Source organism: Capricornis sumatraensis, chromosome X, assembly GCF_032405125.1.
Source record: "Capricornis sumatraensis isolate serow.1 chromosome X, serow.2, whole genome shotgun sequence".
In the NCBI taxonomy this organism is placed as follows: Eukaryota; Metazoa; Chordata; class Mammalia; order Artiodactyla; family Bovidae; genus Capricornis; species Capricornis sumatraensis.
This window is the reverse complement of record NC_091092.1, coordinates 56,485,113-56,502,084: the sequence shown is the minus strand read 5'-3', so window position 1 is coordinate 56,502,084 and position 16,972 is coordinate 56,485,113. Positions and strand designations below refer to the sequence as shown.

General features: G+C 44.8%; 1 protein-coding gene across 1 annotated transcript in view; it reads left to right on the top strand.

The window, feature by feature from the left end:
* The first annotated feature begins 4,790 nt into the window (after nucleotides 1-4,790).
* Nucleotides 4,791-16,972, top strand: part of TMEM185A (transmembrane protein 185A) — a 42,375-nt gene continuing 30,193 nt past the window's right edge. The window contains exon 1 of the mRNA XM_068962401.1: nucleotides 4,791-4,905. Coding sequence (XP_068818502.1) covers nucleotides 4,868-4,905 — 38 coding nt within the window. The 5' untranslated portion in view covers nucleotides 4,791-4,867. The remainder of the gene's footprint in view (nucleotides 4,906-16,972) is intronic.

Here is a 16,972-nt window from a genome sequence, read left to right as displayed (position 1 = left end):
ATTGTGTGGTAGTGTGAACATGCTTTGCCACTGCCCTTCTTTGAGATTGGAATAAAAACTGATCTTTTCCAATCCTGTGGCCACTGATGAGTTTTCCAAATTTCCTGGCATATTGAGTGCAGCACTTTTAGAGCATTATCTTTTAGGATTTAAAGTAGCTCAGCTGGAATGCCATCACATCCACTAGCTTTGTTTGTAGTGATTCTCCCTAAGGCCCACTGGACTTTGCACTCCAGGATGTCTGGCTCTAAGTGAGTGATCACACCATAGTGATAATCTGGGTCATTAAGATCTTTTTTTTTTTTTTAATAGATCTGTGTTTTCTTGCCACCTCTTCTTAATCTCTTCTGCTTCTATTAGGCCCATACTGTTTCTGTCCTTTATTGTGCCTGTCTTTGCATGAAAAATCTCTAATTTTCTTGAAGAGATCTCTTATTTTTCCCATTCCAGCTGAGCTATTTCAAATCCAAAAAGATGATGCTGTGAAAGTGCTGGACTTAATATGGCAGCCAACTGGGAAAAATCAACAGTGACCACAGAACTGGAAAAGACCAGTTTTCATTCCAATCCCAAAGAAAGGCAATGTCAAAGCATGTTCAAACTACCACACAATTGTACTCAATTCACGTGCTAGCAATGTAATGCTCAAAATCCTTCAAGCTAGGCTTCAACAGTACGTGAACCAAGAACTTCCAGATGTTCAAGATGGACTGAGGAAAGGCAGAGAAATAGAGATCAAATTGCCAACTTCTGTTGGATTATGGAGAAAGCAAGATAATTCCAGAAAAACATGTACTTCTGGTTCATTGACTACACTAAAGCCTTTGACTGTGTGGATCACAACAAACTGTGGAAAATTCTTAAAGAGATGGGAATACCAGACCACATGAAATGCCTCCTGAGAAACCTGTATGCAGGTCAAGAAGCAATAGTTAGAACCTAACATGGAACAATTGACTGGTTCCAAATTCGGAAAGGAGTATGTCAAGGCTGTGTACTGTCACCCTATTTATTTAACCTATATGGATAGTACATCATGGGAAATGCCAGGCTGGATGAAACACAAGCTGGAATCAAGATTTGTGGGAGAAATAACAACCTCAGATAAGCAGATGATACCACTCTAATAGCAGAAAATGAAGAGGAACTAAAGAGCCTCTTGATGAAGGTAAAGAGGAGAGTGAAAAAGCTGGCTTAAATCTCAACAGAAAACTGAGATCATGGCATCCGTTCCCATCACTTCATGGCAAATAGATGGGAAAACAATGGAAACAGTGACAGACTTTATTTTTCTGGGTTCTAAAATCACTGCAAATGGTGACCTCAGGCATGAAATTAAGACACTTGTTCCTTCAAATAAAAGCTATGACAAACGTAGACAGCATATTAAAAAGCAGAGCCCTCACGTTGCCTAAAAAGGTCTGTCTAGTCAAATCTGTGATTTTTCCAGTACTCATATATGGATGTGAGAGTTGGACCATATAGAAGGCTGAATGCCAAAAAAATGATGCTTTTGAACTGTGATGATGGAGAAGACTCTTGAGAGTCACCTGGACAGCAAGGAGATCAAACCAGTCAATCCTAAAGGAAATCAACCCTGAATATTCCTTGGAAGGACTGATGCTGAAGCTCCAATACTTTGGCCACCTGATGCGAAGGGCCAACTCATTGGAAAAGACCCTGATGCTGGGAAAGATTGAGGGCAGGAGTAGAAGAGGGTGGTAGAGGATGAGATGGGGTTTGATGGCATCATCAACTCAATGGACATTTATCTGAGCAAACTCCAGGACATGAAGGACAGGGAAGTCTGGTGTTCTGCAGTCCATGGGTCGCAAAGAGTCAGACACAACTGAAGGACTGAACAACAACAAGGGCCAGCCTGGATGAAGAAGCTCTAAAGCAGGTTCCCCAGGAACCCTGGGGCAGGCCCTGTCCCCCAGTAGGCCTGGCATTGGCTCCTAGCTATCCCTCTCTCCACTGGAGGGACAGTGACACTGGTCTGAGTCTTCTGTGTCCCCTTCATTCTGCTGCTCTGGTTGCCTGGGGGAGCAGCCCTGGTGGCATGGACAGCTGGGCAACAACTATTTTGTTCCCTGACCCACGTCTTCCATGACCAGAGTGTCTGAAGGCAGCATTGGCTCCTTTTAGAGCCCTGCTCTTTAGAAGCCCACCTTCCACCCACCACATTGGAGTCAATGTGAATGTTGAATTGGAAAAGTCACCTACTTATCCGAAGCGTAGCATAAATCCAAGGTGGTCTTTAAAACCATGGTCCAGATATACATTGAAGTTTCTTGAACTCAGTAACACGTGTCCACTCCAAAGCCACATGGATATGCTTTCTGATTTACTTGGAGTTCATGCCTTTTCAATCCAGAACCATTTCAGGCCTTTGTATGAAGATTATTGGCAGCCTCTAAGTAAGGTGGCCCTAAAATGTGGTAGCCAGTCCAGGTTGGCTAGAGATGATGAAGGTGTCATCCTTTGCATGGCTCAGGGGCTTTCCTCAATGCTCGGGTCACTCATGGATTTGTCCACACAGGCCATTGAAGCTTTGGGCTGCTGCACATGGTCAGACACTGAATGAGGGGTCTGAGGTGGGCAGCAGATTGGCAGCAGAGTCTTTTGTACTTGGAGAGAGGACAAGAGGGTCACCTGGATGCTCTGAATCTTATTTCCATGGGAGCCCCAGAAAAATACATGGCAGGGCCACCAGTGAAGTTGAGGCAGTCCAGGTACCTCCACTTCTCAAAGGTTCAGGATGGGAGGCTTGGGTAGTCCAATTTTTCCTATATGTCCTCATGGACAGGCCTTTATGCTCCCTTGGCAACTTGGCTTGTTAGGGCAAGAGAATACAGTGACAGTTGTTTGTGCGTTGGCATCCTGTTCCCCCAGGCTAGGCAGCCCCCACAGGTTGATCATCTTGGATGTGGGGGGTACTACCAGTCTACAGAGCAGTGGCTCAGCTCTGAGATCCTCTGGGACCTCACCAAAGTAGTGCCTGCTCTCAAGGCTCTGGAGTCTGAGCAGCCTGTTTGGTCTCTGTCCATGAATCTCTTGAAAGGGCAACAGTACCTGGTACTCAAGTGTCTTAACTGACCAACAATCTCAACCTTAATGCCTGTTTGGAGTGATGCCACTAGTAAGGAAGTGGTGCTGGCCAATCTGGTCACTGGCAAGTATTTTGCAGAGTGTGGGCTGCATGTTTGTCAGGAACTCCAAGTCCTACCTCCTTAGTTGCTGGGCAGCTCAGGGCACATTATACAAGCTTTTCTGTGTCTCAGCTTTCCCTTCTGTATTTCTATGCTCATTGAGAACCTCCTCAGGGGTAGACAAAGGACTCCCTGGAAGGATGGGCTGGGGAGATAGACTCAAACTCTAGGACAGTCCTCTGGTGTTTCAGCAGCTAACAAACTTGATTTAGGTCACTCATCCTTAAAAACAGCTCATATAATAATACCCATTTCCTAGTGGGTTTGGGAAGCCTAATTACCACTTGTGAAATGTTTTTCAAGTTCTCAGAAGAAAGGTAATACATCACGGCAAAGTATGACTCTCATAATTGTGATATTCTCAAGCTGCCTCCAGGGCTAAATCCTATAAAATTGCCATTTGAGAAAATGCAATTGTAACAAAGTATAACTATTACCCATAATGATATGAGACTAATGTCTAAGGTATTCCTGTGCCCATGGAAAACTCCTATCAGTCCGGAAGTGAAGAAGGTAGACTAGGCCACCTCCTCGAGCTTGTTCTGCTAATTCCAAAAGTCAACAGACTCCTTGAAGAGAGGCCCCTTTAGAAGCACCAGATAGCAACAGTGTTCTCTGAGCACCAAGTGTGCACCAGGCAGTGTGTTATGCACGCTATCTCACCAAATCTTGCGAAGTTTAGGAAGTAGGTTTTGTTATCTCTGTTTTGCAGAGGAGAAGAAAATGAGACTCAAAGATGTTGACTTGCCCAAGGAAAATGAACCCGGCAGTTATAAATAGGATGGCTCATAGTGGAGGAAGAGCTGGGCCAGGTGGGACGCGACCACAGAGTCTAGGCAGGAGCCAAGGAGACTTTGAACTAGGTTAGCAAAGCCAGGATAGCTTCCAGATATCCAGTTTGGGCACCCCACCTTGCAACCAAGCCGGTGACTAGGTCTGCTACCAACGCAGAGAGGCAACCGAGGAGGGGAAGGTCGTAGGGAGGGCGGATGACTTTGGAGCAGGGTGGCCTGAGTTTGGGACGGCCAGCATATCTCCACGCGCTGACGTGGGCCTTGGGAGGGAATTTGAGAAGCAGTCATTGACACGTTTGACAGGTGAAGCCTGGGAGGAGATCACCAAAATGCAACGTGATTCCCGGGGTCACTACCCTCAAGGCTCAGTTCTCGCTGAGGGAAACCTCCAGAAGGCAGCGCGGGCCAAGGTGTCAGGGGTCCGCGAAGACCTCCCTGCGGGACTCCCGGGCGGCCGCTCCCTCCCCGTGGGCCTGCGCAGAGTCAGCAGCCCTGTTTGGTTCTCCGTGCCCTCCCTCGGGTCCCCTGTCCCTCCGGCCTCCGTCGTCCCCGCCACCTCCTTGGCCCGGTGCGGGGCCGAGGGCCGGGACCTTCGCGCACGGGGAGCGGAGACACCGGCGTCGCGCGTTGCCCACCGCGCTCCTCGGGCCGGCGGGGCGGGGCTCAGGGCGCATGCGCAGCGGCCTTACGGAAGCCCGGAAGGAGGGGAGGGAGGTGCAACTCAGGTTTCTCCGGGAGGCGGCGGCGGCGACGACGGTTACGCGGCCAGCGCTGGCACCATGTACCCGCTGTAACGCGAAGACCGCGCTGCGCGGGGGGGCGGGGGGAGGCGGAGGAGGACGCCGCGGTGAGTTCTCCGCCATGAACCTGAGGGGCCTCTTCCAGGACTTCAACCCGAGGTGAGGCGCCGCCCGCACGGCTTGGGGAGGCGCGGCGGCCGTGATGCCGCGGTGGGCGACGGGGCCTGCCCGAGCCTCCTCGGAAAACCGATCGGCCCCGGCGCCGACCCGCTGCTCCTCCCGCGTCCGCTACATTCAACCTCCGGCCCACCGTCCCTTCTAGAACCTCCCGGCCGCGGCCCCAACCCTGCCGGAACTCCGCGCCCCTCCGCTCGCCCTCCCTTGTCGATGTCCCAACTTCCCTCTCACCACTCCATCTTCTGGCACCCACTGCCTGCCTCCGTTCGCCGGGCCAGGGCCGCTTCACTTGACCCGACACCCCTACCCCCTTCCCCAGCTGTTTCCTCCAGTTCCTCCCAGCCCTTGAGGTTTGCCTTGGACGTTTGCCCAAACCTCGCTTGTTTGCTTCTTTGTGGAACTGATATCTGAAATACTGTTGAATCCTTGGAGTCCGTGTCAGGGTATGGCGGGACCTTACGTAATGCTTTCTGGGGGGATAAACCTGACAATTTTCCGTGCGTGTTGTCTCATCAGTCTTGATTATATGTTTATTTGCAGGAAGTAGATATTGCCGTTCTGTTTCCCAGATGGGGACTAGCGAGTGGACAGGATGGAAGGCACTCAGGCTAAGGAATCGAGCGTCTCTCCTTGCGCTTGCCCAAGTGTTCTGTAACTCTCTTATGTCCCCAGACTGTGAACTCCTAAAGCAGAGATGGTCTCCTACTCAATTCTCTATTCCCAACAGGCCCCACTGTGTCTGACACACATAGGAGCCACTTGTGAAATATGGAACTAAACTGAACCCAAAGACCTGGGTTGGAGACCAGACCATATGTAACTGGGGGATTTTCTGCTCATGTGAAAAATAAGGAGTTGGTCTAGCTGATCTCTTAAGTCCACTGCCCTGTGAAAGGAGTGCCCTGTCTCTCATATTTGCTGTTTGGAAACCACTCACTCGATGAACCTTTCCTATGCTGGGTCCTGGGCTGGGGACTTCAGATGCTGGGAGGGCCCATGGGAATGGAGAAGGGCAGGGAAATAGACGATTTATGGCAGTGTGCAGTGTTGTACTGTGTCAGCCCGGAGAGACCACTGTCCAGGCTGCTTGTGGGGGATGCAGGGAAGTCTTGAGGGAGAGATAGAGGATGAGTGTGTGTGTTGGGAGTGCCGTCTCCTTAGGGATGGTGACGTTTTAAGCTGCGAGCCACTGTGACTTCCTGAGTGCTCTTACTCCTCTTTGAGCACTGTCCTGTTCATCTTCTGTCTAGTCTGAAGTGCCAGTGTGCCCATCCCAGTGCAGTCATTGTCACCGTTGGCCTTCAAGATGCTCTGCATAGAGGAGCTTGTTGAGAGCAAGTAGCAGAGAACTGGCTACATGCACCGCCTTCCTCTGCTGCTCCTAGGTAGGGGTTAGGGTTCATCTCCGGTATAGCAGAGTTGGATAGGCCTTGTGTAGCTACACTGTTTGACAGTGGTGATGAGAACGATAAGATCTGAATTGCTTTCTGTCCTTGGGTCACTCACTTATCTGTTTTATCGGTAGCAGAATAAGGAGGCCAATTTAATGATTGATTGCAAAGCGCTTTACAAATAGAAAGCTCCAGGACAATTTTGCAAGGTGACAAGAGCATTCTAAAGCTACAAAGAACTGCCTGAAGTGATGGAACTAACAGTTGCCGAAGCAAAACCGTGCTGCACAGATAACGTCCTTAACCACTTTTTTCGGTAGCTTCTCCCCTTGCCCCCCAAAATTTGCACATGAAAATTATAATCAAATACCAGCTATCTAAAGGCTTCCCAGGTGGCACTAGTGGTAAAGAACATGCCTGCCAATGCAGGAGACCTAAGAGACGTAGGTTCGAGCCCTGGGTTTGAAAGATCCCCTGGAGGAGGAAATGGCCACCTAGTCCAGTATTCTTGCCTGGACAATCCCCATGGACAGAGGAGTCTGGCGGGCTACAGTCCATGGGGTCACAAAGAGTCAGACACAACTGAAGCGACTTAGCACACACACATGCACCAGCTATCTAAACAGCTTTATAGTAAACATCACCATATTTGTCAGCCCTTTAGTTCTCCCAGGATTGAGATGCACAACTCCCTGGGAAGTGTAAAGGTGTGGTGGGTCAATGGAAGTGAGCAGTGTTTCCTCACGGCAGAGACTGCTGAGACAGTGGCCAGCTCACGTTGGCAGCTGCCAGTTTTCAGCTGGTGGTGTGTTATGTCTCACAGGCACACCTTGTTTTTGACACTGTTCTGTCATTTTTAGTCTTGCTTCATGCCGAGGAGGACCTGCCAGAGAGCTCACGAGCAAACTGAGGGCTTGTGGCAGGGCGTCCAGCTTTGCCCCCTGCCTGGGATTCAGAGCCCATTCCACACCTGCCTCCGGGCCCAGCACCTTGGCACACACTGTTCTCTTTGTTGGGAATGTTCCCCTCTCCTCCTGACCTAGTAAACTCCTGTTTCTCTTTGAGATCTCAGCTCACTTGTTGCTTGCTGAGGGCAGCTTTTCTGCCTTCCCCGACCAGCCCACTGAGCCCTGTTTGTACCCCTGTGCATAGGGTGCTGTGCTCCTCCTCCATGCACTCATCTGGACCCTTGTGCTTGTCTGTGTGCTTGTTTGATTAATGCCTGTCTGCCCTGTGAAAAGGTAACTGTAACTCTGTCGGGGCAGGGACTTGACTCTGTGCGTTATGGTCGCCTGCCTACCTGGCCCAGAAGGTGTTTGTGGGAGGGATGGATGAATGAATGAACGACTCACTCTGCAGAGTCACTGTCTTCCTCATGGTCTGCGGCCTGCTTCTCTTTCTTCTCACCCCCTTCCCTCCTTCAGAATGCAGCCCTTCCATCAGAGAGCTGGGAACACCATGACACCAAGCAGACTGTGGCTGCCTTGACTTTGCAGATTGTGTGTGTCACAGAAATAGTCACTGTCAATAGTCAAGGCAGGGGCCATGACTCCAAATCTCCTTTCCAGCCTTTTGATCTTGGTGAGTCTGAATCCGCTGCTGTATTGCCAATGCTCTGGGAAGTGGCACGGACAGAATGATTCACAGCTGTCAACACTCAGATGTGCAGGACTGCCAGCTGACCTTCTGCCTAGTTCCATCTGGCTCAGAACTGGTTGATCATGAGCTTCTTTTTAGTTACAGAGGTTAAGGCTTGCTGGTAATTAACAAAAGGGAGCTGCCTGGCCTTTAAGAGGTGTTTGTAAAGTATATGTAAAGCATTCCTTCATCAAACATCTCCCTGGTTCCTACTGCATGCCAGAGATGTGCTGGGTGCTCGGAGTACAACTGTGAATGAGATGTGGTCCCTTGCCACGCTCCTCAAGCCCAGCAAAAGAAGCAGAAATGAAAACAGGTTAAAACACACACAGGATGAGGCATTCCAGGGAAAGGAACCTAAGAACCATATGCTGTGGGAACATGAGGGGCAGAGCCACGAATTCTGTCTAGCTCAACAGGGAGGGTTCTACAGCCTGGTCCTGAAGAATAGAATTATAGGCTTTTGTCAGCCCAGAGGGCAGGGAGGGTATCTTAGGAGGGATGAAGTATGCAGAGGTGCAGGGTCATGGGAAGGCCTGGTGTGTTAAGACAGTGGTGAAAGGTCAGCGTGGTAGGGGCATTGCAGACAACGCCCATCATGTGATTTTAAAATTATCTACATAGTGCTCACAATTCCTGTAAGTATTTTTGGCACATTACTGTTTTTTTTTTTTTTTTAATGATGCTCCAGATGCATCAGTGGTGAGTGTATGTTGGTACTGTTAACGAACTCCTAACCTCCCAAATGTCTGTTTATCTGTCGTTCTGTCATCTCAGATTACCTATAGTAAGAAAACCCTGTTGATTATAGTGAGGTTATTATTAATAATAGCTATGACTTATGCGACACCTACCACGTGCCAGGCACAAGGTCAGTGCTCTGTACCCATTATCTTGAATCTTTACAGCAGCCCTGTGAGTTTGATATCAGCCTTGTTTTGTAGAGTCTTAGCTTGTGACTTCCTCAAAGCCACCCAGGCAGCAAGGGGCCAAGTCAGGATTCTAAGAGGTTGGTCTCTTTCTGAAGCCTTTGCTCTTTTGGGTAGACCACGCATGCCTTCCCTCTATTTTAGTGGCATGCCCCCCACCCCAATCATGGCACAGTAGGTCCAATATACTAAGGAGCCTTCTATTTATGAGTGGTAATTAAACAAAGCAAACCTTGTGTTTGAGCTGACACATCCAAATGAGTGTTATCTTTCAAAGAAGTTACTTAGGGAAGAGGTAAATATATACCTGTTGCATTGCTCATACCCCTTGTTACTCATCTGAAATTTTCCTTTGAAGCAAATCATCTAAGAAAATCTGTCTCACTGCTTTATAATCATATACAATTGCTTAACCAAAATAGTGCCACCTAGTTTGATCACACTTCCTATTCACCAAACTTAGCTCTGACTGACTTTTGGCCATTTCTAAAAATCCACTGTCAATGAAGATTTGGCACCATTGAGGGTATTCAAAAGAACAGACTGTGGGTTCTCAAGGCAAGTCCAGGAGGAATGGTCCAAAGATGACTTAAGCAGTGAAGTGGGATTAATGCCCTGCCTCCCAGGGGGACTGTTTAAATGAGACCAGTCTCACTTGAATGCAGAATTTCTGGTTTTGAAAATATCATTCCCATTACTTGCTAATTACACACACATTTTTCTTGGGTATGAGTTCTTTGAAGAGCAGGATGGTGAGGGGTTCGATAAATGTGCAGAGTGTTGGGTACAGAGAGCTATGAGCCATTGAGAACTCTGTTATAGGGGAGAGACAGTGAATTGGAGGCATTTCAGATAGTTTCCTAGGACTTTGGAAGTGAAGCTTCCCAATGTTGAGCTTGGGGTTTCCAATTGCATTGCTTGATCATAGGCCATGCCTGTACAAGGAGACCAGAATTTAAGATGAAATCCCTGAACTCTGGAGATAGGCTCTTTATAACTGACAATTTGTACTTTGTCACCTATGACCTAATAGTGAGTAAAATGATTGCTAAGTGAGCTTGTTACAACTAGTTTCTTTGATCATACTGAGGTAAAATTCATCATTTACAGGTACTTTCTTATCCCCTTATCTTAATGAGTGGATATATGAGCAACCTAGTGTGGAGAGAGTGACCCCCACCCCACAACCACAAAGCTGGGAAACTTCCCACAGTCCTGGGCTCTATCTAGTCCTCCTCAAGAGTCATTTGCTTTTATTTGGCTTTTGTGTGTTCTTGCCAGTAAATGACTAAATTTTGTAAGTTTCTGCTCAGTGTAAGAGGTGCAGTTCCTTTAAAATATTGGGAGAGTGTCAGCAGCTTGTCAGTTGGAGCTATTCTCTGAAGTTATAGACAGGTGCTCACAGGGATGTGTCACCTAGAACATGTATGTGTGCCTGCTTCAGGTAAAGCCAGCGGCTTTTACTGGAGAAAACTATGAGTCCAGTTGCATTCTTTTGACTTGTAGAAAACAAAATACTAGAACTTTATACTCACAGTGTCATCTCTTTACTTGGTATATTCCTTCCGCCCTTAAATCCTTTTCCCCTCACTCCAAGGTGGAGAGAGGGGATTTGAGCCTTAAGCAGAGAGCTCTGTGTACATTTCAGAGAGGATGCTAGCTTTGTAGTTTGACTCATGTGACTCTACTTAGTGATCTTGTATTGACATTACAGATTCAGATGAGAGTGTAGTAGATCCATTTTTAAGGTGTAATTGGAAGAGTGAAATTGAGGAAGTGGTAGTTCGATGCCAGAATATCCACTGGAACCTCCATTTGCTGATTGGTGGAGAATTGAGCAGTCTGTTTTTATACTTGGATTCTGGTCTGAAAGTTCCTTGAAAAGTAACTCATACTAGTTTAGGCTTTTTTTTTTTTTAACTTTTAATGATTTTTTTTTTATTGTGGTAAAAATCACATACTGTTCTAACCATATTTATCTGTTCAGGTCAGTGGCATTAAGTCCGTTTACATTGTTGTGCAACTGTCACCATCATCCATCTCCTGAATCTTTCACCTTCCGAACTTTAGACTTTTTTTAAAAAGTAAACTTTCTTATCACTGTGTTACTGCTGTGTCATAATCTCTTCCTGCCAATCAGCTTTGAAATTTCCTATTTAATAGGCAGTCATCTTTTTCACTTGGGTTTAAATGTATTGCCATTGTTGAGATACTATTCTTTTTCTTCCCAGTTAAAAATGTGTATAAATTCAACATTTTATAATTTCTGATGGTATTAATTTGTTTTATTTGATTGACTCTGGAGTTGTTTGTTTTTTCAAAGAGCCAGCTATTCATGTTACTTATTGATTTCATTTTGGTTCCACATTTCTACTTCTACTTTTATTATTTCCATATTTTGGCTTCTTTGCTTTTTTCCCTTAAAATTCTTGGAGAGGAACTCAGTTGTCTGGTTTTCCTTTTGTCTCTTTTCTTTTTAGCTTTGATTTACACTTCTCGAGTGGATACATGTTCTTTGAGCTTTGCTTTGGCAGCTGCCTAGGCATATTGATGTTTCAGTTGCATTTTAAATATTCTGTGTTAATTCTGTTTCGTCCTTGGTTTAGTCATTATCTAAGAAAGGAAACTAACATTTACTGAGTATTACCTGCTTGGTGCCAAGCCCTGCAATGGTGCTTTCTATATCTTTTTAAAAGAAATAAGGTCAGGTTAGTTCCATACTTTATGGTCGTGCTGTTAGGTTTTCATTATTTAGATTGTCCTTATTAGTCATTTGAATGCTTTATGCTTTGAAATCTAATTTATCAAATTAATCTACTAGTAAATTGCTCTTTTTCTTACTCAATCATGATAAACCTGTGTTGTCTCCTTTCTTGTAGTTGGTTTGACTTTTGACATTGGTTGCAAGTGTGACTGTTGACTGCAACAGATTTAGATTTTATTTTTTAATCCAGTAGGTGATCTTTCTTATTTTAGGCCTGTGATAGCAGAATAATGACACCTGTCCCCCAAATATGCCCACATCCTAATCCTTGGAACTTCGAAACACATTCCATTACACAGTAAAGGGAAATTAAGGTAACAGATGGAATTATGGTTGCTAATCTGCTGACCTGAAAATAGGGGAGATTATTCTGGATTTTCTGGCTGGGCCCATTATCCGAGGTCTTAAATGTAGAAGAGGAAGTCAGAGTGAGTCAGTGTGGGGAGGAGTGCTGGAGCTTTGAAACTGGAACGGGGGTTACTAGCCAGCTCTGAAACAGCTTCTGTGTGTGCGTGTGCTTCAGTTGTGTCTGACTCTGCAACTCTATGGGCTGTAGCCCATCAGGCTCCTCTGTCCATGGGATTCTCCAGGCAAAATATTAGAGTGCGTTGCCATGCCCTTCTCCAGGGGATCTTCCTGACCCAGGGATCGAACCTGCATCTTTTATGTCTCCCACATTGGCAGGCAGGTTGTTTTCACTAGAGCCACCTGGGAAGCAGCTTCTTGAAGCTGGTAAGACAAGAAAACGTTCTCTCATAGAGCCTCCAGGAGGCTCAGAACCCTGGTGACACCTTGATTTTCACCCAGTGAGACCATTTCAGACTTGACATTCAAAACTGTAAAGATACTGTTTGTGCTTTTTAAGCCACTCAGTTGTGCTAATTTTGTATGGGTGCAATAGAAAACCGATACCACAACACTTCATCCTCTTTAGATTTTTCCAGCAACAGTTATTATTTGTTATTATAACTTATTATTTGTCCTCTTGTAAGGTCACCTTGTTTCCTTTATATTTTTAATTTTTCATGTAATAGACCCAGAGCTCTTCATATCCCTTTGAAAAGTGAAAGTGAAGTCACTCAGTCGTGTCTGACTCTTTGCAACCCCATGGACTGTAGCTCTCCAGGCCCCTTCGTCCATGCGATTTTCCAGGCAAGAGTACTGGAGTGGGTTGCCATTTCCTTCTCCAGAGGATCTTCCCAACCCAGGGATCGAACCCAGGTCTCCTGCATTATGGGCAGACGCTTTACCGTCTGAGCCACCAGGGAAGTCTGCTGCTGCTGCTGCTAAGTCGCTTCAGTCGTGTCCAACTCTGTGCAACCGCATAGACGACAGCCCACCAGGCTCCCCTGTCCCTGGGATTCTAATATCCCTTTAAATTATGTCAAAAATTATTAAATACTTTTCCAACATTTTAATTTTCATTATTTCCACTACTCTTTCTTCTATTAAGTAATAGAACTCTTTTAGGGAAGATAATGTATTTAGCTTACAGGGTTTAGTCTCCCCCACCTCATTTATTTTTTTGTTTATAGTCTGAAACTCTTTGGAAAATTTTTGTCTCCACATATTATCCAATTTACCTAAGATCCTTGTGTTTGTCATTGTCCTTGCATTTGTTACTGTTCTAATCCACTTTTTCTTTTAAAAATCCTTTCTGTTTTCCAGTCCATTGTTTCTGGCAATGATATATGTAGCCGAAGGCTTTGGTTGACAAATTGGTTCTGATTTTCTAGATTGTGTGATATCCCCCTGTGCTATCAGAGAGAAAAAGTTCTCTTACCTGCTAACTTTATTTCTGGTGATCACTCCATTTCTACTAGCTCTTGAACACCCCTCAAACCCTTTTCTTCTCTGAAGTCTAGCAACATCATTCTTCTCTTGGCATCTTTCAGTTGTAGCGCTCTCCCTCTGTGTGGCGGCTTGTAAAGGCCTCTCCTTGTTTCTGAGCATGAATAATCATAATTAACATATGTTTAGTGCAGGAGTTATCAAACTGTTTTTCACAGACCCCCTTGGGGCCTTGAGAAACTTTCCAGGGATCTGCGAGGTCAGAACTATTTTCATAATAATACGAAGACATCTTTCGCTGGGTTGCCATTTCACTCTGGTGAGTAAACTGCTGGCACCTGAGCACAAATCAAGCTGTGCCAGGAAAAGTGAAAGTGAAAGTTGCTCAGTCGTGTCTAATTTTTTGTGACCCCATGGATTATAGTCCATGGAATTCTCTAGGCAAGAATACTGAAGTGGTTTGCCATTTCCTTCTCCAGGGGATCTTCCCAACCCTGGGATTGAACCCTGGTCTCCTGCATTGCAGGCAGAATCTTTACCATCTGAGCCAAGGTTGTGATAACAACGAATGTGCTTTTTTTGTTGCTATAATATAGTGAAATACGTCAGCATTTAAAGATCTTCATTACTCAGTGCACTAATATTTTCTGGTTGACCTATATGGAGTTAAAATCATCCAAGGATAAAAGATTCATCCAAAGTGCAAGAGAGACCAGTGCATTTTAATGTAGCAGACTATAAAAAAGTTCACTGAAGGAATTCCCTGGTGGTTAGGACTCGGTGTTTCATTGCCGAGGGCATGGGTTCAGATCCTAGTCCGGGAACTAAGATCTTGTAAGCCTTGCAGCATGGTCAAGAAAAATAGTTCATTGATAGTGTTTCAGACTCCACATCAGGGAACCACCACTTATTGAGTTTTGGTGTCCTATTGAAGAAAAATATCCACCATTATCTAAAAGACCAATTAAAACACTCAGTTTTTTTCTGATGACATATCTCTGTGACATCAGCTCTTCTTCACATGCTTGAACCCAGACAACGCCAACAGAATGAATGCAGACATAAATATTATAATCTAGGTATCTGCTATGAAGCCAAACGTTTTATTTTTTTCTGATTTAAAAAAAATTATTTGAAGAATAATTGCTTTACAGTATTCCATTGGTTTTTACCAAAGAGAAACATGAATCAGCCATAGCCTTACCCATGTCCACTCCCTCTTGAACATCCTTCCCACCTCCCTCCCCATCCCACTGCTCTAGGTTGTTATCCAACCCTGGTTGGAGTTCCCTGAGTCATAAGGCAAATTCCCACTGGCTATCTATTTTACATATGATAATACATGTTTCCATGTTACTCTCTCCATATCTCCCACTCTCCTTCCCCCACCCAGCTGTGTCCATAAGTCTGTTCTCAATGTCTGTGTCTCCATAGCTGATGTGCAAATAGGTTCATCAATACCATCTTTCTAGATTCCTTATACATGCGTTAGTATATGATATATGTTTTTCTCTTTCTGACTTACTGCACTCTGTATGATAGGCTCTAGATTCATCCACCTCATTAGGACTGACTCAAATGTGGTCCTTTTTATGGCTGAATAAATATTCCATTCTGTATATGTACAACAACTTCTTTATCCTTTCATCTGTTGATGGACATCTAGGTTGCTTCCATGTCCTAGCTATTGTAACTAGAGCTGCAGTGAACAATGGGTTACACGTGTCTTTTTCAGTTTTGGTTTCCTCAGGGTATATGCCTAGTAGTGGGATTGATGGGTCATGGTGGTTTTATTCCTAGTCTTTTAAGGAATCTCTATGCTATTCTCCATAGTGGCTGTTATCAATTTGCATTTCCACCAATAGTGCAAGAAGGTTCCCTTTTCTCCATACCCTCTCCAGAATTTATTGTTTGTAGATTTTTTGATGATGGTCATTCTGACCAGTGTGAGGTAATATCTCATTGTAGTTTTTACTTACATTTCTCTAATAATGAGCAGTGTTGAGCAGCATTTCATGTGTTTATTAGCCATCTGTATGTCTTCTTTGGAGAAATGTCTGTTTAGTTTTTTTTTTTGCCCATTTTTTTGATTGTTTTTTTTTCCCCTGGTATTGACTTATATGAGCTACTTGTATATTTTGAAATTAATCCTTTGTTAGTTGTTTCATTTGCTATTATTTTTTCCCATTCTGAGGGTTGACTTTTCACCTTGTTTATAGTTTCCTTTGCTGTGCAAAAGCTTTTAAGTTTAATGAGCTCCCACTTGTTTATTTTTGTTTTATTTCCATTATTCTAGGAGGGGGGTCATAGAGGATCTTGTTGTGATTTATGTCATAGAGTTTTCTGCCTATGTTTCCTTTAGGAGTTTTATAGTTTCTGGTCTTACATTTAGGTCTTTAATCCATTTTGAGATTATCTTTGTGGATGGTGTTAGGAAGGATTCTAATTTCATTCTTTTACATGTAGCTGTCCAATTTTACCAGCACCACTTATTGAAGAGACTGTCTTTGCCCCATTGTATATTCTTGCCTTCTTTGTCAAAACTAAGGTACCCATAGATGTGTGGGTTTATCTCTGGGCTATCTATCTTGTTCCCTTGGTCTTGTTGTTAAGTTGCTTAGTCATAGCTGAATCTTTGCCACCCCATAGACTGCAACATGCATGGCTTCCCTGTCCTTCACCATCTCCCTGAGCTTGCTCAAATTCATGTCCATTGAGTCAGTGATGCCATCCAACCATCTCGTCCTCTGTCATCCCCTTCTTCTCCTGCCTTCAATCTTTCCCAGCATCAGGGTCTGTTCCAATGAGTCAGCTCTTTGCATCAGGTGGCCAAAGTATTGGAGCTTCAGTATCAGTACTTCCAATGAATATTCAGGACTGATTTCTTTTGAATTGACTGGTTTGATCTCTTTGCAGTCCAAGGGACTCTCAACAGTCTTCTCCAACACCACAGTTCAAAAGCATCAATTCTTCAACGCTCATCCTTCTTTATGGTCCAACTCTCACATCCATACATAACTACTGGAAAAACCATAGATTTGACTATATGGATCATTGTCAGCAAATTAATGTCTCTGCTTTTTAATATGCTGGCTAGGTTTGTCATAGCTTATCTTCAAAGGAGCAAGCATCTTTTAATTTCATTGCTGCAGTCACCATCTGCAGTGATTCTGGAGCCTAAGAAAATAAAGTCTGTCACTGTTTCCATTGTTTCTGCATCTATTTGCCATGAAGTAATGGGACCAGATGCCATGATCTTAGTTTTTTGAATGTTGAATTTTAAGCCAACTTTTTCACTCTCCTCTTTCACTTCATCAAGAGGCTCTTTAGTTCTTCTTCACTTTCTGCCATGAGGGTGGTGTCATCTGCATATCTGAGGTTATTGATATTTATCCTGGCAATCTTGATTCCAGCTTGTGCTTCACCCAGCCCGGCATTTCTCACAATGTACTCTGCATGCAAGTTAAATAAGCAGGGTGACAGTATACATCCTTGACACACTCCTTTCCCAATTTGGAACCAGTCCATTTTTCCAT